Source organism: Erinaceus europaeus, chromosome 2 (genome assembly GCF_950295315.1).
Source record: "Erinaceus europaeus chromosome 2, mEriEur2.1, whole genome shotgun sequence".
Taxonomy (NCBI): Eukaryota; Metazoa; Chordata; class Mammalia; order Eulipotyphla; family Erinaceidae; genus Erinaceus; species Erinaceus europaeus.
In genome coordinates this window covers 188,111,357-188,137,944 of record NC_080163.1, presented here as the reverse complement: position 1 = coordinate 188,137,944, position 26,588 = coordinate 188,111,357, and the positions used below count along the sequence as shown (strand labels likewise).

Below are 26,588 nucleotides of genomic sequence, written 5' to 3'. Positions count from 1 at the left end.
GGTCCTGAACGTGGGACCCTCAAGCCTCCGTTTCTGCTCCCATTTACGTCCTCACCCTCACCGGCTTGCTTCTTCCCATCAGTCATTCTGCTCCAGACACATGGGCTTTCAGAGTTCCTCAAAGTCCCCTAGTTCAGTCAAGTTTCTGGTCTCACTTTGCCAAGAACACACTACCATATTCTCCCCGTTGTTGCCCCTCATCTTTCAGGATGTGGATTAAATCCGAGTCTTTGACCTAGAAGACCCTGTTTTCCCTTGGTTCTGTCTCCTCTGTGCCTGCTTGGCTGACACACTTCTCATTCAGCCTCCTTGCAGTCTCCCTGGACAAAAGAAGTGGACCTCCGTCTTGGCACATGCTGTGCCCTCTTCTGGAGCACGTCACATCACTCTTCTCTTGACAACTGTCACATATGAGTAAATGTTGCTCCAAACCCCATCCAATGGCCTATCAAGCCCTTTGACTTCAGAATCCCAAGACTCCAGCTGAGTCCTCAGTACTGTGCCTCTACCCCCGGTACTGTCACACAGGCCTTTTCGTGTTCTCCTAAGCTCCTCAAACTCAGCCCAACTTCCAGAAGATGCCCAGATCTACACTTTGGAGGACAGTGATAACAATAAAAGGCTTTTTCAGAACACCCCACAAGTATCAGATTCTTCACCCCAATCATTCTGTTTGTGGTTATTTTATTATCCTGTCTGACAGAGGAAACACTTAGGCCTAGGGAGACAAAGTCATCCTGCCCAGCTTGGAGTCAGGTCCTTCACCAGTGGGCCACCAGGTCTTTTTTTCTTTTTCTTTTTTTTTTTTTTTTGTTTTGCCTCCAGGGTTACTGCTGGGGCTCGGTGCCTGCAATACAAATCCAGTGCTCCTGGAGGCCATTTTATTTCCCTTTTTGTTGCCCTTGTTGTTTATCGTTGCTATTATTATTGTTGTTGTTATTGCTGCCGTCGTTGTTGGATAGGACAGAGAGAAAGGGAGAGAGGAGGGGAAGACAGAGGGGGAGAGAAAGATAGACACCTGCAGACCTGCTTCACCACCTGTAAAGTGACCCCCCCCCCGCAGGTGGGGAGCTGGGGGAGTCAAACCGGGATCCCCTACCCCGTCCTTGTGCTTTGTGCCATGTGCACTTAAACCACTGCACTACCACCCAGCCCCCACCACCAAGTCTTCTAATAGGTCTCAGCACCACTTCTAGCCCAAAGCTTCTACTTACTCTTGGGTGGGTGGGGGGACCTTGCCCTAGACAGCCCCTCACTTACCAGCACTTTTCCAGGGTGCTCCCGGCGCACGGCCACAGTCACGCCAAGGGTCTCAACACGCACAGCATGGGTGTAGCTCACTGTCTGGCTGCCCCGGTGCTCATTCTCCACCAGCACCCGGAAGTCAGGCAGCCCCACGGCCTGACCGCACGAGCCGGTCAGGAGGTACGTGCAGGTGCCCATGAAGTCCAAGCGCCGGCCATCGTAGGTCAGGTAGTGTGGGTCCCCATGCGCCTGGCAGCTGCCGAAGTCGTCGGGGTAGCAGCCCAGGAGGCCGTTCTGGACACGGCAGCGCTGGCCTGTCGGGCAGCCCTGCGTGTTGCTGCAGCGCATCTGATGCGTGGCAGCATCGCAGGTGCAGCGGCGCTGGCACTTCTTGTCATCCCACACCGCCTCGCCTGGAGCCAGCAGCCGGTCCCCATAGACACAACCACAGGTTGAGGCTGCCACACAGGCACTGCCACTGCTCACGAAGCCTGGGAGGCACACGCAGCCCTCCACACACGGGCGGCCAGAGCAATTGGACGGGGCCGCTGTGGGGTTGCAGGAAGCCGGGCAGGCTGGCCCGCAGAGTTCATAGCGACTGTTGGCGGGGCAGGACAGTTCTGCAGGAAGACAGGGGAGGGGCTGGCTCGAAAGGTCCTAGCAGGGCACCCAGTCACAGAGGCATACCAGGATGCCAATACCCAAATCCTGCCCCTGCGCAGAGCTCCCTATCTCAGCACAGGGGCTCCATCCTCCTCGGTGCCCAGGCCCCCGACCTCAGAGACATAGCTGGCCCTCCTTCACTGGACAGGCAATCATGAGCAAACCTGGTGAACTCCGCATTCAAAATTCACCCCTAACCTGCCCCTATTCTTCTCTCAGCACAGTCTCCACCCTGGTTCTACCACCCCCGAAGCCTCCTGCCTGGTGTCCCCCACACTGTGTTCCTACAACCTATTTCTGACGCACATCCGTTGTAACCCTATGAACAACTATGGGTCAGATGAATTCCCTCTCCTGCCTAGAACCCTCCTGTGGCTTGATCTTGCTGGATCTAAGAGTCAGCAAAGTCCCTGTGGCCCATGACTCTCCCCACCACTCCCCACCATCTGTATCAGCACCTCTATGTCCTCCTCTTGCATTGGCTCACTCTGCCATAGTGTGAAGGGGGCATCTCCTTGGGGGGAACCCACACACCCAACTCAGGCTTTTGATGTAAGTGATGAACCAGATGGCGTGGACTGAAATCTCAGGTCGAGGAAGATTTCTCGGTGATAGGACGCAGGACCTGAAAGCATGAGGCCTTGGGTTTCATCCCCAGCACTACATAAATCAGAGCTGAGTAGTGGTCTAGCCTTTGTTTCTGTCTCTGTCTCTCTCATATTCACTATCTCAAAATAAATATATTCTAGAAAGAGCACTTGTAATCAAATACCAAACCTCTCTTTTGTTTGAGAGCAAGAGAAAAGGAGAGAGAGAAAAAGGATAAACACCACAGCAACAATCCACCATTCACAGAGATAACCCACTGCTGTTCATGGTGCTACTATGTGATGCAGAGTGCAAACCCAGAGGTTCACACACACAAAGTGCATACTCTATTTGCTGCGCTATCTCTGGTTCTCAGCTCTTTCTTTGCTAGCCGTGCGACATGAGTGAATAGTTCCAGTCTTCCTGTGCCTCAGTTTTTCCATTAGTAAAATTGGATGATAATAGTGCTGATGTCACAGGACTGTTAAGAATAAATTTACCAGGAGTCGGGCTGTAGCGCAGCAGGTTAAGCGCAGGTGGCGCAAAGCACAAGGACCGGCATAAGGATCCCGGTTCGAACCCCGGCTCCCCACCTGCAGGGGAGTCGCTTCACAGGCGGTGAAGCAGGTCTGCAGGTGTCTATCTTTCTCTCCTCCTCTCTGTCTTCCCCTCCCTCTCTCCATTTCTCTCTGTCCTATCCAACAACGACAACAACAATAATAACTACAACAATAAAACAACAAGGGCAACAAAAGGGAATAAATAAATAAAAAAAAAGAATAAATTTACCTTGGAGCCAGGTGGTGACACAGCTAGTTAAGCGCACACATTACAGTGTACAAGGACCCTGGTTCAAACCCCTGGTCCCCATCTGGAGGGGGGACGCTTCAAGAGTAATGAAGCAGGCTACAGGTGTCTTTGTCTCTCTTCCCGATTTCTTTCTGCCTCTATTCAATAATAAATAAATAAAAGAATAAATGAGCTCCTCAGTGCAGGAAACTCAAGAGCATCCTTGTTACCGTGTAGCCGATGCCACTGCCTTGTCCTGGTCTCTGCTCCCATGTCACCTCCTTAGATCTTCTTTGAGCACCTTCTTCATGAGTCTCCCATTTGCTCTTAAGAAATGAGCTTTTGGGAGTCGGGCAGTAGCACAGTGGGTTAAGCACACCTGGTGCAAAGCACAAGGACCGGCGGAAGGATCCAGGTTTGAGCCCCCAGCTCCCCACCTGCAGGGGAGTCGCTTCACAGGTGGTGAAGCAGGTCTGCAGGTGTCTCTTTCTCTCCCCCTCTGTCTTCCCCTCCTCTCTCCATTTCTCTCTGTCCTATCCAACAACGACATCAATAACAACAATAATAACTACAACAATAAAACAACAAGGGCAACAAAAAAAGGTAATAAATAAATATAAAAAAAAAGAAATGAGCTTTTGGGTGAGGGAGATAGCATAATGGTTATGCTAACAGACTCATGCCTCAGGTTCCTAAGTCCCAGTTTCAATCCCCCGCACCACCATAAGCCAGAGCTGAGCAGTGCTCTGGTGTTCCTCTTTGTGTGTGTCTCCCTCTGTGTGCATGTCTCTCAAAAATAAAATATATATATATTTTTAAAATGAGCTTTTGGGTGGGGGAAGATAGCATATTAGCTATGCAAAGACACTCTCATACTTGAGGCTCCGAAGTCCCAGGTTCAATCCCCCACACCACCATAAGCCAGAGCCCAACAGTGCTCAACAATTTATTTGGCTTTATATGTTAATTTCTTTTTCAGCCACCAGGTTCCAGATGCTACCATGATGCCAACCTGACTTCCCTGGTCAGACGACACCACCAATGTGTCTTGGAGCCCCATTTCCCCAGATCCTGGCTCCACTAGGGAAAGAGAAAGACAGGCTGGGAGTATGGATCAACTTGCCAACGCCCATGATCAGCAGGGAAGCAATTACAGAAGCCAGATCTTCCATCTTCTGCACACAATAATGACCCTGGATCCATACTCCCAGAGGGCTAAAGAATAGGAAAGCTATTGGGGGAGTGGATGGGATACAGAGTTCTGGTGGTGGGAATTGTGTGGAATTGTACCCCTCTTATCCTATGGTTTTTTCAGTGTTTCCGTTTTATAATTTTTTTTTTTTAAAAAGAGCTTTGCCTCTTTAGCTCATAGTTTACTGCGATCTAAGTAAGCCATCTGTCATCAGATCTGTCTCCCTCAATAGGACTCAATAAGATACAATTTCTCTAAAAGTAGAGGCCTGGTCTGTTTTAGTCAAGGCTAACTTTCAGCACCAAAGACAGAACCTAAACCGCAGTAAAGAAAGTGGGAAAGTTTGAGTGTATAAAAAGAACTCTCTGGGGGGCCAGGTGATGGTGCACCTGGTTAAAGATACACATTAAAGTGCTCAAGGACCCAGGTTCAAGCCCCAGGTCCCCACCTGCAGGGGGAAAAGCTTTGTAAGTGGTGAAGCAGGGCTGCAGGTGTCGGTCTCTTTCCCCCTCTATCTCACCCCCTCAATTTTTCTCTGTCTCTTTCCAATAATAAAATAAATAAACAAATAATAAAAATTAAAGTCTCCTCTCCTGGATCAACTAGGAATACCAAAGGAGACCACCCGGACCGAAACAAGACAGGACTAGAATGACCACAGGAACCCAGTAAATCACCGGTGAGTACAAACACGCGTGGCTGGTGACAGAGAGGAGAGAGGGGCCTAAGGAGAGATTAAGTGGCTGCTAACAGTTCAACAGTTTATCAGTGGAGACACCACCTCCAGTCTGCTCCACCAACAAGGGGACAGCTTAAGGGAGGAGAGGACTCCCCAAAGACTCACCAAGTGCAACTCTGAGTCTCCATTGCTACTACCCTCAGAATCTGGAGCAGCGACAGGAAGGGACACCAGGGGACAGAGATCTAACCGGGAAACTCAGGAGAAGACCTATACCTCAGTGGCATAGCTGAGGGGCTGTGAAAGTCTCTTTGCATAACCACTGGATTATCTCTGCCACACCCTGCTTTATCTCTTGGTCAGGAGTCAGTGATTAAGCGAAGAAGCCTATTGATAGTTTAAAAGCCCTCAGGCTCCCATAGCCTACAGGGAAGGCTTGTGAAATGACCCCCTGCAGGTGGGAGCCAGAGGTTGGAACCAGGATCCTTCCGCTGGTCCTTGCGCTTGCTTCGCGCCATGTATGCTTAACCCTCTGCACTACCACCCAACCCCCTGGAGTCCCTATCTTAAGCACTAAGCCTGGGCCTGCACACATCTTCCTCCCTTCCTTCTTGCCTTTATGTCTTCTGAATATTTCTGTAGGTTTCTGTGGGCCTCACAAGGACGGAGACAGGTGCTCAAAACCAGCACAGGGATGTGGCCAAATAGGAGCTCAGGAAATGCTTGTTGGATGAACAAATATATGGGTAAATGAGTGCTGAAGTGGACAGATACCTTTAAGGTTCTTGGACTTTACCAGAGCATACTGTGGAGTCAGGAAGGGTTATAAATGAAGATATGGTCACATATCTGCTCCAAACCTCGGCAGACTACCTCTCTTGACAAGCTTTCACACACATATACTTGCCTCTTCTCTTGGAGCCCATTCCTGCTTTCTTAAATTCTGTTTGGTTCCCAATATTTTTAGTCCACCTGCATGTTAGCTATCAGGCTCAGGCGAAAATTACTAAAGTCATGGGCCCCTTGGAGCATACTCTATTAAAATAGACTTCCTAGCCTCTTCCCACACAAAGATCCCTAGTGTTGTCTGCTCTATTCCTACCTTGGGTTTCTATTTATTAAACAATTTGTTCTGCTTTATATCTTATTGCCTTTCAGCCACCAAGTTGCAGACACTACCATGGTTCCATCCTGCTATCCCTGGGCAGACAGCCTCACAAATGTGTCCTGGAACCCCACTCCCCAGAGTCCTACTCCACTAGGGGAAGATAGAAACAGACTGGAGTATGGATTGACCTGCCAACACCAAAGTCCAGTGGAGAAGAAATTACAGAAGCCAGACCTTCTGCCTTCTGCATCTCATAAAGATCTTTGGTCCATACTCCCAGAGGGATAAAGAATAGAGAGCAATGGAAGGGATGGGAACTCAATGGGAACTGTGTGGAACTGTACCCCTGTTATCTTGCAATCTTGTTAATCATTTCTAAATCACTAGCTAAAAAAAAACAACTGTCTAGTTTTTGCCCATCCCACTGACCTCTAATCAGCCATCCCTTTCTCTAAGATATCCTTGTTCCCAAGTCTAACGTAGAAATCTTCTCTGGTCTCCATGGCCACCTTAATTTTTCTTATCCTGGCCTTGGCCTCTCAGCATGTAGCTCCACCACCATAGTCCAGGCTCTCTGGACTGCCACTGTCTAGTGACACATCGGCTCCAAACCTGAGGCTCATGGTGCACAGCCTGGGTCCTTTGGGCCACTGCTATGACTCTCACCCAGGTCATCTCCAGGCTGCACCACAGACAGTGCTGAGATCCTGAACAGCTGTGAGTTCCCTTGCCTCCCACATACTACCAGCCCCCATCGGGGTATCACTCACGGCAGTTGGCTGGCTCCCTCCAGTTCCCTACAGAGATACCAAGCTCCAGACAGGCCTGGGCATAGGCGCTGAGGCCACGGCACAGGTTGGACCGGTCTCCATTGAACACACACAGGTCATATACACAGTCTTTGAGGAAAGGCTGGGGGTCCAGGACATTATGACAGACGGCAAAGGGTCCATTTGGCAGGGTCAGCATGCCACAGAGACGGTCACCCTCATAGTGCTGGGCCTGGCCCGGGGTACACGAGGGGCAGTCACTCTCACAGCCATCTTCGCATAAATAGTCCCCATCATCCAGCCTCCAGGAGCTGGCAAACTCCACAGCGTTGGGAGCCTGTTCCCCGTCAGGCGTGAGGAAGTCATCATGGGGATCACCGTTATAGTTGCCACACAGTCCACACATCTTGTCTTGGAATTTCACAGGCAGGCTCAATGTCAGCTGACAGTCCCAGTCATAGTTGACTATCAGGCCAAAGTCCAGCTCCACTGTGGCGCGAGTCCCGCTCTGGTAAACACGCAGTTTCCCCTCTTCCAGGGAGATGGGCAGGCGTGAGCGCTGGTTGTCAATCTGCAGACGGAGTGGGGGGGGGGGGGGTCAGCTCCCTGTGGTTAGCCTGCAGCCCCTCTCCTCCTCCCACTTCCTTCCCCTGATTTAGCTGCTTTGAGTTTCCCCTCAGCTGTCACTGTCACCACTCAAGCTTTTGGAATTTTGCTCTTGTGACTCCCACATTCAAAATGTTCCTCCCCTTGGTGAATGGATGACTCTCTTGCCTCTTACAAAAGCTTTACTCGGATTTTACATCCTGTAAGAATACCCCTCACCATTCTATTTTTATGGGGCAATTCCTCTCTATACTAATCTCTTTCTTTGCTTAATTTTTTCCTATGACTTGTAGCCTTCTAAAATAGCAGTTATGTAGCCAGGGAAGTGGCTCAGCTGGTAGAGCACCGATATGCTAAAACGATACCCTGGTTATCTCTCAGTCCATTTCTAATTTAAAAAAAAAAAAAAGCTTGTGGTCCAGGAGGTGGCACAGTGGATAAAGCACTGGACTCTCAAGCATAGGTCCTGAGTTCAATTCCTGGCAGCATATGTGGTATCTGGTTCTTTCTCCTCCTTTCTCATTAACAAAAAAATAAAACTCTTTAAAAAAATCTTTACAAATTAAAATAAGGACTAAAAGATAATTCACTCAGTAGAGCACACACCTCACAGTACATGAAGCCCTGATTCAATCTCTGGCACCATACTGGAGCACCACGGACAGGACCAGAACTCAAAGGATGCCAGAGTGATGCTGTAGTGTCTCTCATCTCTGTCTATCTCTACCTCCCTCCCTCATCTCCTCTCTCTCTCTCTCTCTCTCTCTTCCTGTCTTTCTCTAAAACTAATCCAGGATACAAAATTTGGCCGAGAGGGCTAGGCATTGGTGTTGCACACGCTCAAGGCCCTGGATTCCTTCCCTGACTTGTATTCCAAAATTAATTAGGTAATTAAAATAGTGGGTTGTTGGAAAAGTCACAACAGAAAAAAAAAGTAATTTTTCTATGCTTTTCAATGCACAAATACATCATGACTTTTCCAACAACCCAACAGCATTTGCTGGTTTCTCATACTAGTCGTCTAACTCCACTAGACTGTCAGCTCTACAGAGGCAGATACTTTCTTTTTTCTTTTTTCTTTTTTCTTTTTTTTTCCCTCAGTGCCTACACTACAAATTCACTGCTCCTGAGGCTACTGTTTGCTTTTTTGTTGCCCTTGTTGTTTTATCGTTTTTGTTGTTATTACTATTGTTGTCATTGCTGCTGTTGTTTGCTAGGACAGAAAGAAAGCCAGAGAAGAGGGGAAGACGGAGAAGGAAGAGAGATACCTGCACACCTGCTTCACCACTTGTGAAGCGACCCCCCTGCAGGCGGGGAGCCGGGGGATCGAACCTGGATCCTGAAGCTAATCCTTGCACTTTGTGCCATGTGCACTTAACCTGCTGCACTACCGCCCAAAACCCTTTTGTCTGCTTTCTTACCGCTTCACCTCCAGTGCCTAGAATGGTGCCTTGTAGAACTGCACGTGTTCAAGAAGTGAGGGGAAGCCCTGTTGCTTTAAATAAATATTCACTGGCCACTCACGGTGCCTGGCCCTGGGCTACAAGATCTCAGAGATGCAACCACAGCTGAGATACTCCCTGACCTACTAGCATGTTGCTCCCAGTTCAAAGGAGGAGGCAGATAGGTAGTGACAGATCACAGGTCAGGTATGGAATACTGGAAGTACTCGAGGCTATGTGAGCCTAAGAAAAAGGTTAGACCCCACCTTCCAGGTCAGGAGAAAAGGCTGACTGAGCTGAGCTGTGAAGGATCAATGAGTGAGAGACTGGAAACAAGAAGGGGAGCCATGTGTTTCTTTGCATTATTCTGGGTGGAGAGTCAATTTGACCAGGAGAAAAAGAGTGGGTTTCTCTACTCCCTAAATTCACTCTCCTCTCCCTAGGCATCCAGCTCTTTTTTTTTTTTTTCACACCTTCTTGTCACAACCAAGAATAGGGACAGTGGAAAAAAGAAAAAGGAGCAACAGGCAAATAAAACAGTATGAGCAAGGGTCCAAAGGTAAGATAGAGTGGCCCAGCACAGTAGATAAAGCACTGGACGCTCAAGCATAGGCTCCTGAGTTCGATCCTTGGCAGTGCACGCTCTGGTCATCATTCTCTTTCTCATAAGTAAATAACTTAACTTTAAACACAACAGAGAAAAGGCAAGACAGATTACTCATTCAGCCATGAGCCTTTCTGTCCAATCTTGTCCTCTTATGAGGACACACCAGTGACTAAGACAGTTCAAGTCCTGTTAAGTCCAGAGACCACTTCTCTTTCTTCTAAAATCAGTATTCTCCATTTAAAAATTATAGCAATTTGCTACAGAAAATTTATAAGATACACATGTACAAAATGAGAAAAGTAACACACTACAGTGCACAAGGACCTGGGTTCAAGCCCCTGGTCCCCACCTGCAGGGGGAAAGCTTCACAAGTGGTAAAGCAGGGCTGCAGTCATCTCTCTGTCTCTCTTCCTCTATCTCTCCCTCCCCTCGCAATTTCTGTCTCTAATAAGTAAATAAAATTAATTTTTTTAAAAAAATTAAACAAGAAAAGATGGAGGGGGTGTTAGCCCACCAGATTAAGTGCACATGGCACGAAGTCAGTGACTGGTGCAAAGATCCCAGTTCCAGCCCCCGGCTCCCCACCTGCAGGGGGATCGGTACACAAGTGGTGAAGTAAGTCTGCAGGTGTCTATCTTTCTCTCCCCCTCTCTGTCTTCCCCTCTTCTTCCAATTTCTCTCTATCCTGTCCAATAAATAATGGCCTCCAGGAGCATTGAATTCCTAGTGCCTGCATCGAGCTCCAGCAATAATCCTGGAGGCAAAACAAAACTCAAACAAACAAACAAAAAAATCACCCCTATTGTTGTGCAAACACATATTTATAAATCCTGCCAGTTTTTATTAAATCCTTTTTTAATTAATTTTTTACTATTTATTTATTTATTTATTGGATAGAGACAGCCAGAAATCAAGATGGAAGAGAGAAGAGAGAGAGAAAGAGAGACAACTGCAGCTCTGCTTCACCACTCGCAAAGCTTTCCCCCTGTAGGTGGGGACCAGGGACTCGAACACAGTCCTTGTGCTTTGTAATATGTGCACTCAACGAGGTGCACTCAACCAGGTGCGCCACCACCTGGCCCCCCAGTTTTTTATTTTTCCTACTTTTTTTTTCTATAAGTGCACTTATACTTTTTCCTTTTCTCTCTCTCTCTCTCTCTCTCTCTTTTTCTTTTTAATAAGACCATGCTGAAGTCACCATTTCATGAATTCCTCTTTTCTCCTAGCAATGTCATATCCTAAAATCCTACCAGGAATTCTAAACCTTTTGGCAAGTTACTGACATCTGTAACTAACCTACAAAAGCCAATTTGTACTAGCATTAAAAAAAAAAAAATCTACTTGGGGCCAGGTGGTGGTGCACCTGGTTAAGCACACACACTACAGTGCACGAAGACCCAGGTTCAAGCCCCTGGTCCCCACCTACAAGGGGAAAGCTTCATGAGCGGTGAAATAGAGCTGGAGGTGTCTCTTTGTCTCTCTCCCTCTCTATCTTCTCCCTCCCCTTTCTCTGTCTCTATCCAATAATAAAAATAAAATAAAAATCTACTTGATTACTCAAGGTCTAAGTAAAAGTAGTTACTTGTAGGGGATGGGGAAAAGCAGATGAGAATAAAAATGAAAGCCACACTTCTCATAACATACCTTTTTTCAAGAAATCTGAATGCACTGCCTATTAGCAAATGAACCACAGCAAAATGAAAGGAGTTTAAAGTATTATGCCTTACACAAAAAGATGCCTTACAAAAAATTCCTTATACAAAAGATGCCTTACACAAAAAGCTTCTTTATACTGTATGATCCCATTAATATGAAGTTCTTGAATAAGAAGTGAAACGATGATGGAAAAAGTCACAACTATGAATGGGTAGTAGGCTGCTTAGGAAAGGACATGAAGGAATTTTCAAGAGTGATGAGAACTGTCTTTATTTTAACAGAGCTTTGGGTTTTATGTTTGTCAAAAGTCAGTGACTTTTGATTCAAAGATATTTTAATAAAATTCAAAGATATTTAAGATTTCAGATATTTTTGTTTTGTTTTGTTTTTATTTATTCCTTTTTGTTGCCCTTGCTGTTTTATTGTTGTAATTATTATTATTGTTGTCATTGTTGTTGCATAGGACAGTGAGAAATGGAGAGGGGAGGGGAAGACAGAGAGTGAGAGAGAGATAGAGACACCTGCAGAACTGTGAAGCGACTCCCCTGCAGGTGGGGAGCTGGGGGCTCAAACTGTCCTTGTGCATCGCACCAACTGCGCTTAACCTGCTGTGATACTGCCCGACTCCCTGTCTTCACTTTCTTTTCCTCACACAGAGCCAGGGAGAAACACACACAAAGAAATACCAGAACACTATCTGGTTCAAGCTAATGGTGGTTCCAGGGATGGAAGCAGGGTTCTTGAAGCCACAGGCATGAAAGTCTTTGGCAGAACCCTTAAGGTAGCTCCTAAGCACAAGGTAATCTTATTTAAATATTTATATATTTCATTGTATTATTATATTAAAATATCGCACGAGAGAGACAGAGATACAGAGAGAATGATGCTAGCTACTAAGCTGTCTCCCAGTCCAAGGACTTCTTTTAAAATATTTTTATTGACTTTAATATTTTTAGTAATGAGATGTAGGTTCAAAGAGAGAAAGATGATAATTACTGGGCAGTTACTTCTCCCCAAGCTCCTTTTTGACTTACTACTTGGTCCTATTTTATTTTATGTTATGTTTAGTGATGAGAGCTAGAGGGAGATGGGTAGGGGCAGATGGCATAATGCTGATGCAAAGAGACTCTCCTACCCGAAGCTCTGAGGGTCCTGTAACAGCATGACGCAGGGCTGAGCAAGGCTCTGGTGACATTAAATATAAACAAACAAACAAATGAATAAGTGTGTGTTCGTGTGTGTGTGTGTGTGTGTGTGTGTGTGTGTGTCTGTGTGTGTGTGTTGGACAGTGAGAGTTAGTTCATACTCTCTGAGTTGAAAGCACACTGAGAAACTGAGAGGAAGGGGTGAGACAGAGATGTGGAGATAAAGAGAGACCCCTGAAGACCTGCCTCACCTCTCCTCCCCCTGCAGGGGGGCAAGGAACGGGGCTCCATTCTGGCCCTTGTCCACAGAAGTCTGGGAACTCCAGCAGGTTCCTCACAGCCCAGCCGCCCAGCACAGGTGCTCAAATCACTTTTTTCCTGGCAGGGGGTTGGAGCAGAGCAGGAGACAGAAGGGGACTGACCCATGGCACAGACACAGGGGAGCAAGGGCAGAGCTCCAGGACCCTTCTGTCTCTGTGGCCACCCCACCAGGCCAGGGAACGTGGCGCCTCAGACTCGTAAGCCTGGTGCTCTGCCTGGCGAACCCTGTCTCCTGCCTCTCTCTAGCTCCTGGGAAGGAAGCTACCAGGAACAAATCTTATCAGTGGGTTGCGAGCACCCTGCCCAAAGCAACAACTAGTCCAGACCAAGGGGCAGCTCAGTGGGAACAATGCCCGCCCAGCAGGGGCCCTACTGGGTTATGTCGCCGCCTTGTGGACATGGAGCAGAATGCACCTTATGGGAGACTAGACCCATTCAAAGGGCTCCTGTATATTCTTTTTTGCGCCATGTGCGCTCAACCTGCTGCGCTATCCCACGACCCCAAACAGCTCTTTCTTCTTTTTTTATTTTATTGCCTTTATTGTTTTTTATTGTTGTAGTTATTATTGTTGTTGTTATTGATGTCGTCGTTGTTGGATAGGACAGAGAGAAATGGAGAGAGGAGGGGAAGACAGAGAGAGGGAGAGAAAGATAGACACCTGCTGACCTACCTCACCGCTTGTGAAGCGACTCCCCTGCAGGTGGGGAGCCGGGGCTCGAACCGGGATCCTTACGCCGGTCCTTGCTTTTGGTCACATGCGCTTAACCCGCTGCACTACTGCCCGACTCCCGATTTCAAGCAAGAAAGAAGTGTAAAAATACCATCTTCTAGGTAATTATATACATGTTAAGATCCTTTTGAGTGAAGTGAAATTTGGGATTTCTTTGAAATGTATAAAGTGAGATAACTGAATAAACAGGGGATACATGTCTGATAGAGATATGGTAATTCAAGAAGAGTGAGATACTTAGAAATTAGGTGACTGATATATGAACTCTCACTGTACAGTAATTTCAACTTTTCTAGATGCTTGAACATGTTCACAGTAATATGACGGAGAAAAGAGAAATAACTGCTCTAGGCTGTTACTTGCTTCGGCTGAGTAGCAATCCATTTTCCAAAGACATCAGCCTAGATTTTAAAGATTTAGACTCAAGAGTCAACCCAAGTGCCATTCCATCTCTTACTAGCTCTTGGAAAGCCCTTGGGAAGTTCATGGAACTTGAGAAGCCATTCATCACTCTAAACTTTGGTTTTATCATCTAACTGTATTACTATATTAATGATGCTTGCTCCCACAGATTTCTTTCTGGGTCCTTTTTCTCTCTCCCTCTCTCTCTCTCTTTCTTTCTCTATCACTCATTTTTTCTCACTCCCTCTCCCTTCCCTTATTTCATTTTCTTTAAAAAAAAATGTCTCTACTCTTTTTTAAAAAAATCTTTATTTCATTTGTTATTGGACAGAGATAGATAGAAATTGAGAGGGGAGGAGGATATAGAGAGGGAAAGAGACAGAGAAACACCTTCAGCCTTGTGTCACTCACCACTCATTTCTCATTTTCCCCCTGCAGGTGGGAAGAACAGGGGCTTGAACCCAGGTCCTTGTGCACCACTGCCTGGCCCCATCTTTCTTTCCTTTTTTGCCTCCTTTTTTTTTTTTTTTTTTTTTTTTTTTGGTTCCAGGGTTATTGCTGGGGCTCAGTGCCTGCACCATGAATCCATTGCTCCTGGAGGCCATTTTTCCCCCTTTTGTTGCCCTTGTTGTTGTAGCTTTGTTGTGGTTATTATTGTTGTTGTTGATGTCATTGTTGTTGGATAGGACAGAGAGAAATGGAGAGAGGAGGGGAAGACAGAGAGGGGGAGAGAAAGACAGACACCTGCAGACCTGCTTCACCGCCTGTGAAGTGACTCCCCTGCAGGTGGGGAGCCGGGGGCTCAAACCGGGATCCTTACTCCAGTCCTTACGCTTGGCGCCACGTGTGTTTAACCTGCTGCGCTACCGCCTGACCCCCTTTTGCTTCCTTTTTTAAAGTTTATTTATTATCACCACCAGGGTTACTGCTGGGGCTCAATGCCAGCACTATGAATCCTCCACTCCTGACGGCTATTTTTTTCCTTCCTCCTTTCCTCTCCTTCCTTTCTTTCCTACCTTCCTATTATGCTCGATGGGAGAGAGAGAAATTGAAAGGAGAGGGGAGATAGAGAGGGAAAGAGGAAGACAGACACCTGAAAATCTGCTTCACAGATTGTGAAGCAAACCCTCCCCATCCCCCCGCAGATGGAGAACAAGGGTTCCAACTCAGGTCCTTAGGCATGGTGACATGAGCACTTAATCCAGTGCACCACCACGTGGTCCCCCTTCTTTTGCCTTCTTTCTTTCTTAACAGTGCACTGCTCAGCTCTGGTTGATGTGGTTCTGGGAACTAAATCTGAGACTTCTAGGCCTTAGGCATGAAAGACTATTGTGTAAATCACTGTGCTGTCTCCTTGGCTTCATCTCTGTGAACTTTAAGTACATTAACGCATGGCAAATGCTAAGAAGAAAATGTAGTGCATAATATGTGCTCACTAAATGAAGTGTTCAGTCACTTAAGAAATGGCACATTGTTGGGGGTCAGGCGGTGGCACAGTGGGTTAAGGGCATGTGGCTCAAAGCGCAGGGACCGGCATGAGGATCCCGGTTCGAGCCCCCGGCTCCCCACCTGCAGGAGAGTCCCTTCACAGGCGGTGAAGCAGGTCTGCAGGTGTCTATCTTTCTCTCCCCCTCTCTGTCTTCCCCTCCTCTCTCCATTTCTCTCTGTCCTATCCAACAACGAATTGCGTCAACAAGGGCAATAATAATAACCACAACGAGGCTACAACAACAAGGGCAACAAAAAGGGGGAAAAGATGGCCTCCAGGAGCGGTGGATTCATGGTGCAGGCACCGAGCCCAGCAATAACCCTGGAGGAAAAAGAAAGAAAAGGAAGAAATGGCATATTGTTGAGCTTTTTTTTTTTTGCTATTAAAGACCACATAAGTATAGCCAGTGCTGAATGGTGTGGGCAGTGCTCTGGCATCTTGCTCATTAAAATAAATTCACACTCTGTCTCCCAGCGTCCTTAAACAATATACAAGTTCAGGACCAGGGAGGTGACTCAGTTTCTGAGAGCGCAGAACTTGCATGGCCTGAGGCTCCAGAGGCCACAGATTCAGTATCTGGCACCACACTGTGTCATAGCTGAGCAATGCTCTGGTCTCTCTCCTCTCATTCATAATCAATCATTTTAAAATTAAAAAAAAAATAGGGGGTCAGGCAGTAGCACAGTGAGTTAAGCACACATGGCGCAAAGCGCAAAGACCAGTGTAAGGATCCCAGTTCGAGCCCCCGGCTCGCCACCTGCTGGGGGTGGGGGGAGTCACTTCACAGGTGGTGAAGCAGGTCTGCAGGTGTCTATCTTTCTCTCCCTTCTGTCTTCCCCTCCTCTCTCCATTTCTCTCTGTCCTATCCAAAAACAACGTCATCAATAACAACAATAATAATCACGATAAAAAAGGGCAACAAAAGAAAAAAATAAATTCAAAAATAAAATTAAAATAAAGAATCCTTTTTTAAAAGGATAAAAGGAGTTAAAGGTCTGCAATGAATGTTCTAAGCCCTGTCTCCCAGTCCCTCACCACTGGGCATATTTCCCTGCACCCTATTCCCTAAGGCAAAGGGGCTGAGATTTGAGGCCTTTGTCTGACCTTTGCCTCCTCTTTCTGACAAGATTATTGAACAAGAGGACTGTAGACACTCACCCTGGCATAGCCCACTTCCCCGCGGGCCAGCGACACCGTGTGGCTGTAGGCGCGTACAGTGACAAAGCCCACGTAGGAGACCCGGCGGCTGCCACGGTGCTCATTCTTGGCCTCCACGATGAAGGCAGGGAGGTTCTCATCCTCACCGCACATCTCTGCTATGGTGTAGGTGCACGTGCCCATCATGTCGTAGCGGAGGCCGTCGAAGGTGGTATAATGCGGATCCCCCTGAACACGGCAGGTGACCAAAGAAACTTCCACGCACTTGGCCTTGCCCTCTGTCAGCTGGCAGCGATGCCCGGGAGGACACTTCACATCGTCACAGGTGGCCACTTCCTCGGATATCATGGCTGGGGAGGGAGGGGTAGCAGAGAAAAGTCAGGCCCATCCACTGCAGTAGGATCCCCAAATTCCCCTGCCTTGGGGAGATTGGGCAGTCAGTACATTTTAAAAATGGGAAACATGAGCTCTGGATCCCCACAGGCAGAGAGGGCTGCACAGGCCTGAAATAATCATGCAAATGTCACGTCTGGCTTTCTTCCCTGTTTCCCACTCTTCCTGTCCTTCCTACTCTGGTCAAGAGCCAGGGGGGGCCTTTTTAACGACAGAACATGGAGTTAGAGATTGCCCAGTGGTCCCTAAAGCAACCAGAAGGACAGAAATTACTAAAGTTAGGGCAGAAATAAATAACATTGAGAATAGGAAAACCATACAAAAGATCAATGAAAGTAAATGTTGGTTCTTCGAAAGAGTAAACAAAATTGACAAACCTTTAGCCAGACTCACAAAACAAAAAAGGGAGAAGACCCAAATAAATCGGATAGTAAATGAAAGAGGAGATATCACAACAGACACTGCAGAGATTGCCCAGTGGGTAGGGTACATGACTTGTCATGTATGCATCCCAGGCTGGAACCCAAGCACAAGTCAGGACACCAGTGGAAGCTCTGATACTGTGGCGTCTCTCCCTCCTCCTTTAACTGAAAAAGTGGACCAAGAGAAATTTGCCCATGCTTGAGGCCTTCATTGCTCATTAGAAAAAAAAAAAAAAAAAGGCAGGGGGAGTGGCAATTAGCAACTGATATAACTGCATATTGCTAAAAACATCAAATATGGGGGTCGGGCGGTGGTGCAGTGGGTTAAGCGCATGTGGCACAAAGTGCAAGGACCAGCTTAAGGATCCTGGTTCGAGCCCCCAGTTCCCCACCTGCAGGGCAGTCGCTTCACAGGCAGTGAAGCAGGTCTGCAGGTGTCTTTCTCTCCCCCTCTCTGTCTTCCCCTCCTCTCTCCATTTCTCTCTGTCCTATCCAGCAATGAATGGCATCAACAATGGCAATGATGATAACCACAGCAAGGCTACAACAACAAGGGCAACAAAAGGGGGAAAAAATGGCATCCAGGAGCAAGTGAATTCATGGTGCAGGCACCAAGCCCAGCAATAACCCAAAGGAAGAAAAAAAAAATCAAATATTTGCAACTGGTTTATAACAAACTGCTGGCGTGATCCCTGTAACTTTCTTAGTACATTGGCACTGCCCTAGGAAACACTCTCCCCACAAAAAAAAAAAGCAGTATACAAATGGCTAATGCCAGGCACTGACAGCTTCAAGAGCCCTGCTTCTGTGCTGACTGGCATTTCTACTGACCGTTGGCACCCTGGGTGGTTGCTATTATTTATAGTGTTGTTCCTGAGAGTCTGGGAAGGAGATAGGAAGTCTGACATTATTATTATTATTATCATCATCATTATTAGATAGAGACAGAGAGAAATTGAGAGTGAGGGAGAGATAGGGAGAGAGACAGAGAGGCACTGTAGCCCTGCATCACCACTTGTGAAGCTTTCTCTCTGCAGGTGGGGACCAGGGGCTTGAACCCAGGTCCTTATGCACTGTAGTGTGTGTGCTTAACCAGGTACGCCACTGTCTGGCCCACCGGTTTTTTGGTGGTTTTTTGGTTTTTTTTTTTTTTTTTTTTTTTTTTTTTTGCCTCCAGGATTATCACTGGTGCTCAGTGCTTGCACTATGAATCCACTGCTCCTGGAGACCATTTTTCCCCGTTTCTGTTACCCTTGTTATTATTATTGTTACTGTTTTTATTGCTGTTGTTGTTGGATAGGACAGAGAGAAATGGAGAGAGGAGGGGAAGACAGAGACGGGGAAAGATAGACACCTGCAGACCTGCTTCACAGCCTGTGAAGCGACCCCCCTGCAGGTGGGAAGCCAGGGGCTTGAACCAGGATCCTTACACACTGTTCCTTGTGCTTCGTGCCATGTGTGCTTAACCTGCTGTGCTACCACCCAGCCCATTTTTTTTTCAAATGAGCCCAGGGTCATGCACCTGTGGGATGCCACAGTTGTGTGGCCTCTCTGGGTCAACTGAGAGAAGGTCGAGAGAGAGAGAAACAGGTAGAGAGGTGAGAATGGAAAGACAACACAGAACTGTGCTGCATCTATGCAGCTCACCCAGTGCCAAAGGGGAGAAGGGGAAAGAGCCAGCAAAGGGATCAGCTGGGAGGTAGGGTCAGAGGGTCACTGCCCATCACTCACTCCGGCCACAGGCAGCTGCGGTCCCATAGCCCACAGCCTCCTCCAGCCCGAAGGTGAGCATCCCGAAGTTGGTGGAGGCTTCAGCCACATGGGTCTTGTCATCCGAGCTGAGGGCCACTTCTGCAAAGGAGAACTCACTGCCTGGCACTGGTGTCCAGGTGAGCTGGTTCCTAAGTGGCTGGTGATCCAAAGTCACCTGTTCGGTAGCCTTGGTTGGTACCACCACGAGAGCCACCCCTCTGGAGTCTGGCATGCTCTTGACCACATAGGAAGAGCAGTAGGAAGCCACATCTGGGACCAGGACCAGGTAGGGGTCATAGTTAATATCGTCCCTTGAGGCCCCAGTGCCAAACAGCAGGACTTGGATGCCCTTGTCTGCAGTCAGATAGAGAGGTCGGGAAGGCCGGATCTCAAACTCCATCACATCCCCCTCCTTGAGCCCACGGGAGCCAGTGGTGCCCCCCTGGTTGTAGGTCAACTTTGTGGTCTGACTGGCCACCGCATAGGCCAAGTCAAATCGGACCTGAGAGGCCAGGGTGGCCACCACATAGTGGGTGCCCCAGGCAGATGTGGGGAGCAGCTGCTCCACCACGTGGTTGCAGCTTGTATGTTTCTGGGCACAGGTGTGACCTGAGAAGACAGCCACAGGGCTGCTGGATATGACCTTAGACCCTGAGAGATCAGAATTACTCTGCACCTGGGCCACCTCATAGGGCTGCAGGGTGACACTCAGCACCTGACCTGCAGGGTAGAACTTGCCCTGGAAGGTCACTGCCCCCTTCAGCTGCACACTGACTGTGGCGCCTGCAGCACCGGCCCCCACAGCAAACTCTTTCACATTCTGGGATGAGACACTGGGGGGGGTGAACACAAAGTACTCAGTGCCCAGGGCACTGACGGGTCGCAGCAGTGTCAGCTCTGCTGTCTCGGGCTTAACGTTCACGGCCTGCACAGAGACCCTCTGGTCAGAGTGGACCACCACTGCGTGCCTGAAGGTGGTGCTGCCCATCATCTCAGCCTTGGAGCTGATGTTGACCATGACCGACAGCCCGGGTCTCACGGTGACCTTCTGAGAGGTGTCATCTGCCTGGCTGAGGACAGAGACAGTGGCAGCTTTGTCTGACATGCTGGTGACCAGTAGGTGGAGACTGGCCTTGCTGTACCCGGGTTGGTAGTTCTGCATGAAGGCTGCAAGGAATTCCTCTCCCCCGGTGTTCCTGGGGTTCACAGAGGCCTCCTGGGACACCCCTGCAGTGAGAAAGCACAGTTATGGCTCTGCTCATCTGACGACCTCAGCAGAGAAGTCACTCCCTCACTTGCCATGGACCTGGGTAACAGAAATATATAAACTTGGATGTTTCTCCTCTCTCTTCTCCTTATTCCTGCAGCGTAAGAAATAATTTTTCAAAATACACAGCAGTTTGGATGGGGATCTGGAACTCAAATACAGATGGGACTAAGCAAGTCATGTCAGTGTGTGACACAGCCCCGATGCCGACTACAGCACTCAAGGCCATGGAAAGTGGGTTGTTGCCAGTCACTTCAGTCTGTTATTATGACAGCTTCTGGATGTATTTTGGCACACCAGGTAGAGGGCAAGAGTTACCATGCACTCGGACTCAGGTTCAAATCCCTAGTCCCCATCTACATTGGGGGAAGCTTCACAAGAGGTGGATCAGTGCTGCAGATGTCTCTGTCTCTCTCTCTCTCTGTCTCTCTCTCTCTCTTTGTATATCAGAATCAAAGTAAGGGGAAAATGGCTTCCAGGAGGGGCTGTGGAGCTATTATGTAGGCACTGAGCCCCAGTAGCTAAATATAAAATAATAATGGCAGATCTTATTATTTTTCTGGAGAAATCAATAGCCTGAATATCCATGTAAACTCCTCAACCCACCACTGTTTCAGGCACCATGGGGCTCCAGTTGGCTGGATCCAGGTGCCAGTTTGCAGTCTGTCTCAGTAGGAATTGAGGGGGTGAGTATATGAAGATGACCAGAGTGCACACAAAATGTTTCCTACAGGTATAAAGAAGTGGATGCATTCCAACAGCAACTAGGAAGATTGTCGAGGGCTGAGGAGAAGACAATGAGGGGGAAAGATCTGAGGGATTTTTGGAGAGAATGTAGGGCTACATTGTAGGGGTCCAAAAAGGAAAAACAGAAGGGCAATCAAGGATCACAAGGATCAGGGTCAAGGGATTTTTCAAAAGCAACTTAAATAAATATTTACTGAGGACCACCAGTACTGTGACTTCTCTGATGACTCCAGCAGTGCATTTACCCCTAGACAATGAGGCACAATGACAACCATGAAATTCGCCATCATCTCAGACAAATGTGACCAGGGTCACAATTTTAGTGGACTTGCAGAAAATCCTGTCATATTTAAAGTTGGGGACTCAGGTTTCTTCTGCTTTCTCCTCTAGGACCATGAGAACATGGGTGAATTTCACCACGTGCCCCTGTAGAACTCTGGGGGTGCCACTGGGAGATGAGTGTGTGGAGGTGGCACATGGAGGACAATGTCCCTGTCCCGAACCCAGCAGGCAGTTCACCAGACCCAGGTGGGGCTTTGACCCAACTTACCCCACAGGAGGGTTGCTCCGGCCCAGATCGTCCACCAGCTCCACAGGGAACCCATGTCTGCAGGGGAGGGGGGGCGGTCATGGGATGCTCGTCTGTCCCAACAGAAGGGCTCAAGGTCTTAGGCTCCCCCAGGCAGAAGGGAAACTGAGTTTGGCAGATCTAAGGGGTAGTGTGTGAATTTGTTTGTGTGCAGGGTAGCTGTGTGAATGGTGAGTATAAGGGCAGAAATAGGAAGGGCAGGGCGGAGGGAAAAGTAGAGGACCGGCTGTCCCACTTCCAAAAGGCCCCCAGCCTCTCTCACCTGCAGGTCCCCGGAGCTGCAGGTCTGACCCTTGGGCTGAGCTTTATAGTCCCAGGTTTCTCGGGGCCACGCCCTTGGCAATCTGCCAGGCAGAAGGTGCCAACTTCCCGGAGGAGACAGCTGATCACAGGTAATGGGAAGGCCATGGAAGGGTGGAGGGTGAGCCTGGTCACCTGGGTCTTCAGAGGCCTCTGGGGACAGCTGGTGGCTATGCCTACGGAACCTGCTAGAAACTTCAGTTCTGGAAGGATGGTGCCCGTCAGAGAAACATCTGGGGAACAGGGAGCTGAATGCCTGGGTCCCAGGGGAATGGGAGGCAGGGAGCAAAAGGATGGAAAGTGGTATTTGGTTTTGTTTGCTGGCTCAATGACTCTATCTTTCAGCTACAGCTGAGGAACAAAAGCAAAGAGCCTGTATTCAGGTCCTGGCTATTCCCCAGCCCTCACAAGCTGTCCTCAGGCACTTACATCCTGTTTCCAGCTATCATGGGGATCAGTGTCTGGGGCGAGTAGGACCCTGAGCACCTAAGCCAGACCTGTAAGAGTGGGACACGCTCCCTCCACTACCAACTTCCCCCAGTACCCTGCCTGCAATGTGATGACATCAAAATGAGACCAACTGGGGTTATGTCTCTCCCAGAGAACTCTCTGTGAGCATTCTAGGTGGAAGGCAGGATCTGCAGGTGGGGTGAGAGTGGAAACTGGGAGCCATAGTTGTGTGGAGGAGGAAGGAGGGCTGTACTTCCTGGTTCCACGTAGACACTGGGTTCTATTTCCTGGAGTATTATTTGCTTTCTGGGAGGGTTTTTTTTTTTTTTTTTGGGGGGGGGGGTGGAGGGATTTGGCCTTCCCTGAAAACGGAATATTGACTCTATGCTCCCTCGCCACCCTAGAATCAGTCTGTGATGGGAGATGTGGGTCTAGGCAGCACTTAAGGAGAAGAGGCCCCTGAGAGGTGACATGGGTGTTATATCCCTCCTGCTGAGCCTCCTCCCAACCACAGGGACTCACTGTTTGCTGAGGAGTCTCCCTGAGACAGAGCAGCTGCAATGCCTGGGTGTCCTCTTTGACATCAGTCCAGCAGCTGCTGCCTCTAGGGACTCCTCCCATCTTATCACCTAGGCCTGGGCCTATGGGTCACCAGGGTGGGTGCGTCTCTGACAAACCCCCCCCACACACACACACACACACCCAGGCCATGTCTCTGAAGGCACAATAAAGGAAACCAGGAAGAAGAGTGGATAAAAGTCAGAAATATCACTCCCAGATGGAGAAGACTCGCATGGCCTAGGAACTTTGTGAGGAGATGTGTGTGGGCCCCTGAGGAGTCTGAGGTCATTGGAGGATGCAACTGAACTCCTGAGGGAAAAGAGAGGCAGGAGGAGTTGCTGGGATTACTAAGGAAGAAACAACCATTGCAAACCAAAATGTGAGGGGGAAAAGGAAAAAAAAAAGCTAACTCAACCCTCCTGAGGTCTGAATCACTCAGAAAAAAAAAAAAAAGAGGTGTGAGAAATGAGAGGAAGGAGAATTTTCCCTAACCTTGTGGTTGATCCCCCTCAAATATCTGTCAGGGTCCCCCGAAGTGGGGGATGGGCAGACTTGCAACTCGCCACTCTATGCCTGATGCCTCTTTGGCCCTCTTTCTCACTCCTTTCAGGCCCCAAGCTGGGGGATGGGGAAGGTATGACGCACCCTGTGCCCTATTCCATATCACATCTATTTCAGAAACTTCCCTTATAACCCCAGATATAATCAATGGAGAAACTTCCTTATGGCCAGAAAAACCACATGCATCCTGCCCCCAGCAGCGTCACTCTGAGTCCTAACAAGGGGTGTTTGTGTGTCTGCACCTCTGGCCTCTCCCTGTCGACAGGATCTGCAGGAGACATGTCTGCACTGGTCACGCCACCCATATACATCCTGTGTCCCCCCACAGACCTCATTTTACAGACTCAGGACACGGGTGCAGGGAATGTCCTCTCTGCAACTACATCCAGGGTTCCCAGCCATTTCCACCTTCATTCATGTTCTGAATCCACAAGAGGTCTCCAATATCCCCTGGGAGAACTCCTCCATCTCAATTAAGGTACTATGAGAGTCAACCTTGAGCTTGTTCCTCCTCTGTTCCAGAACAGTCCTCATTCCCCTGTCCTTGTGAACTCAAGTCCACACTCTTGGCAGGATCGTGTCAAGGCCTAATGCTCAATTCTCTGAACCTTCTACCTTGGAAGCCGTCACTCTCTGCCACCGCCAAAGCGATCCCTTCCACTGCTAACTCTGCATCTAGAATCCAAACAATTTCTGCATTAGTCATTTCCCAAGAACCCAACTGAGGCTAATCTCTGTTATTCTTCCTACATACTTAACTGCTTATGTGTTCCTTTACTTAAAGAAAAACTCTCCTTCTTCTGTTTGAACCACTTGACAGTCCTGCAGCATCCACTTTCTCTCTCATTACCTCCCCGGAAATTTCTTCTCCATCCCTGAACACTTCTTCTTCTTCTTCTTCTAGCGTTTGCCCTTCTTCCGTAGCCAGTCAACAGCGTCAGGTTGAGCCTGATGTCTGCTTGTTGCTGGCTTTGAAAGTGACTGGGATCCCCCTGAACACTGAATCTCACTAACATGTGACATGACCATTATGCTACTGACCCCCCACTCCCTGAACTGACACTGTTTCTGCTAAATGTGACATGACCTATTTTACTGGCCACCTGGCTCTAGCTCCTTCTTGGTCACATTTGGCATTGACACCTCCTCCTTGATATTTTGTAATGCTTTGGCTTCGATGATGGTGGTGGTGGTGGTGGTGGTGGTGGTGGTGGTGGTGGTAATTCTGCCTCCAGGGTTATCGCTGGGGCTCGGTGCCTGCACTACAAATCCACTGGTACTGATGGCCTTTTTTTTTCCCATTGTTGTTGCTGCTGTTATTATTGTTATTGTTGTTGCTGCTGCTGCTGTTGGAAAGGACAGAGAGAATTTGAGAGAGGAGGGGAAGACAGAGAGGAGGAGAGAAAGATAGACAACTGAAGCCCTGCTTCACTGCTTGTGAAGCAACCCCCTCTGCAAGTGAGGAACTGGGGGCTCGAACCGGGATCCTTACGCCGGTCCTTGCGCTTTGCACTATGTGTGCTTAACTGGGTGCACTACCACCTGGCCCCCCATGACATTTCTTCTGAGTCTTTTGATAAGTTGCAATATGCCCTTTAACACTGGTGTCTTTCAGATTTTCCTTCTCCATTTCTTCCTCTAGTTCTCTTTTCCTGAAGATCATCTGTGTTCATCTATGCCGGCTAGTAGAGGTTTCAATATTGATGAAATTTTCCTGTATTTTGCACTGTCCATTGTGGCAGGCAATAACTATATGTGGCTACCAAGTAATAAGTAGCCAAGCCAGGACTAAAACAGCTGCCTGGAAGTAGTGTAGTGGATATATGACATATCACGGGCGTCACAAGCACAGGTCCCAAGTTTAATCCGTGGCATTGCATGTGCCAGGATAATAACTATGGCCTGTGTTTGTGTACTCTCTCCTCCTCCCCCCTCCTCCCTGCCTCCTCCCTTACCTCTCTCCTTTATAAATAAATATTTTTTTAAAACTAAATAATATGAGCTGTGAAAATAGTTCGGGCTTGTATGCTTGAGGCTCCTGGTTCAGTCCTTGGTACTGCAGAGTGATGCTCTGCCTTGTCTTTCTATTTCATGTGAAATTCATATTCAATAAATAAAATAAATGTTTTAAAATAAAATTTGAAGAACTAAATTCTTGGGAGTCCGGCGGTAGCACAGTGGATTAAGCACACATGGCACCAAGTGCAAGGACCAGCGCGAGGATCCCAATTGGAGCCCCCGGCTCCCCACCTGCAGGGGAGTCACTTCACAGGTGGTGAAGCAGGTCTGCAGGTGTCTACCTTTCTCTCCCCCTCTGTCTTCCCCTCCTCTCTCCATTTCTCCCTGTCCTATCCAACAACGATGACATCAATAACAACAATAACTACAACAATAAGAAAACAACAAGGGCAACAAAAGAGGGGAAAAGAACTGATTTTAAAAAATAAATAAAATAAAAAGTTCTTTAAAAAAATAACTAAATTCTTGCTTAATTTTAATATATATAAATTTAAGTAACCACTGTACTTTGTGTTCATATTAGACATGACAAAAATCTAGACTAAAACTCATCTGAGCCCAAACATTTAATGAACCTGAAAACTGAGCTTTAAAATTCCCTAGCCCAAAATGTACGTTTGTCTATTTCACCTTTCAGCTTCTGATTTTTCCTTTTTGTTCGATGAGTACACATTTAGGGCAACAAAATCTTCTTGGTGGACTGATAATTTTGGCATTACGTAATGTCCTTCTTAGTGGTAATTTCCTCTGATCTGAAGTCTATTTAATTGGTTATTAATATGTGACTCCCAATTTTTTAGCCACCACCCAGCCTCAGAATACTAATTCTGAAGACTAGAAATATTTCTATTTGAATCTTGTAAAGATTTGAATTGTTTATTTGATAAGACAGAGGGAAATTGGAAGAGGAAAGGTAAGTAGAGAGGGAAAGAAAGA

The 26,588-nt window shown here is 47.9% G+C and overlaps 1 protein-coding gene across 1 annotated transcript in view; it reads right to left on the bottom strand.

Annotated features, from left to right (window-relative positions):
* FCGBP (Fc gamma binding protein) overlaps window positions 1-26,588 on the bottom strand; it is an 86,532-nt gene that overhangs the window by 20,792 nt on the left and 39,152 nt on the right. Inside the window, exons 5-9 of the mRNA XM_060185930.1 lie at window positions 21,723-21,779; window positions 19,138-20,385; window positions 16,592-16,941; window positions 7,035-7,605; window positions 1,261-1,865 (exon numbers count right to left, since the gene is read on the bottom strand). Coding sequence (XP_060041913.1) covers window positions 1,261-1,865; window positions 7,035-7,605; window positions 16,592-16,941; window positions 19,138-20,385; window positions 21,723-21,777 — 2,829 coding nt within the window. The 5' untranslated portion in view covers window positions 21,778-21,779. The remainder of the gene's footprint in view (window positions 1-1,260; window positions 1,866-7,034; window positions 7,606-16,591; window positions 16,942-19,137; window positions 20,386-21,722; window positions 21,780-26,588) is intronic.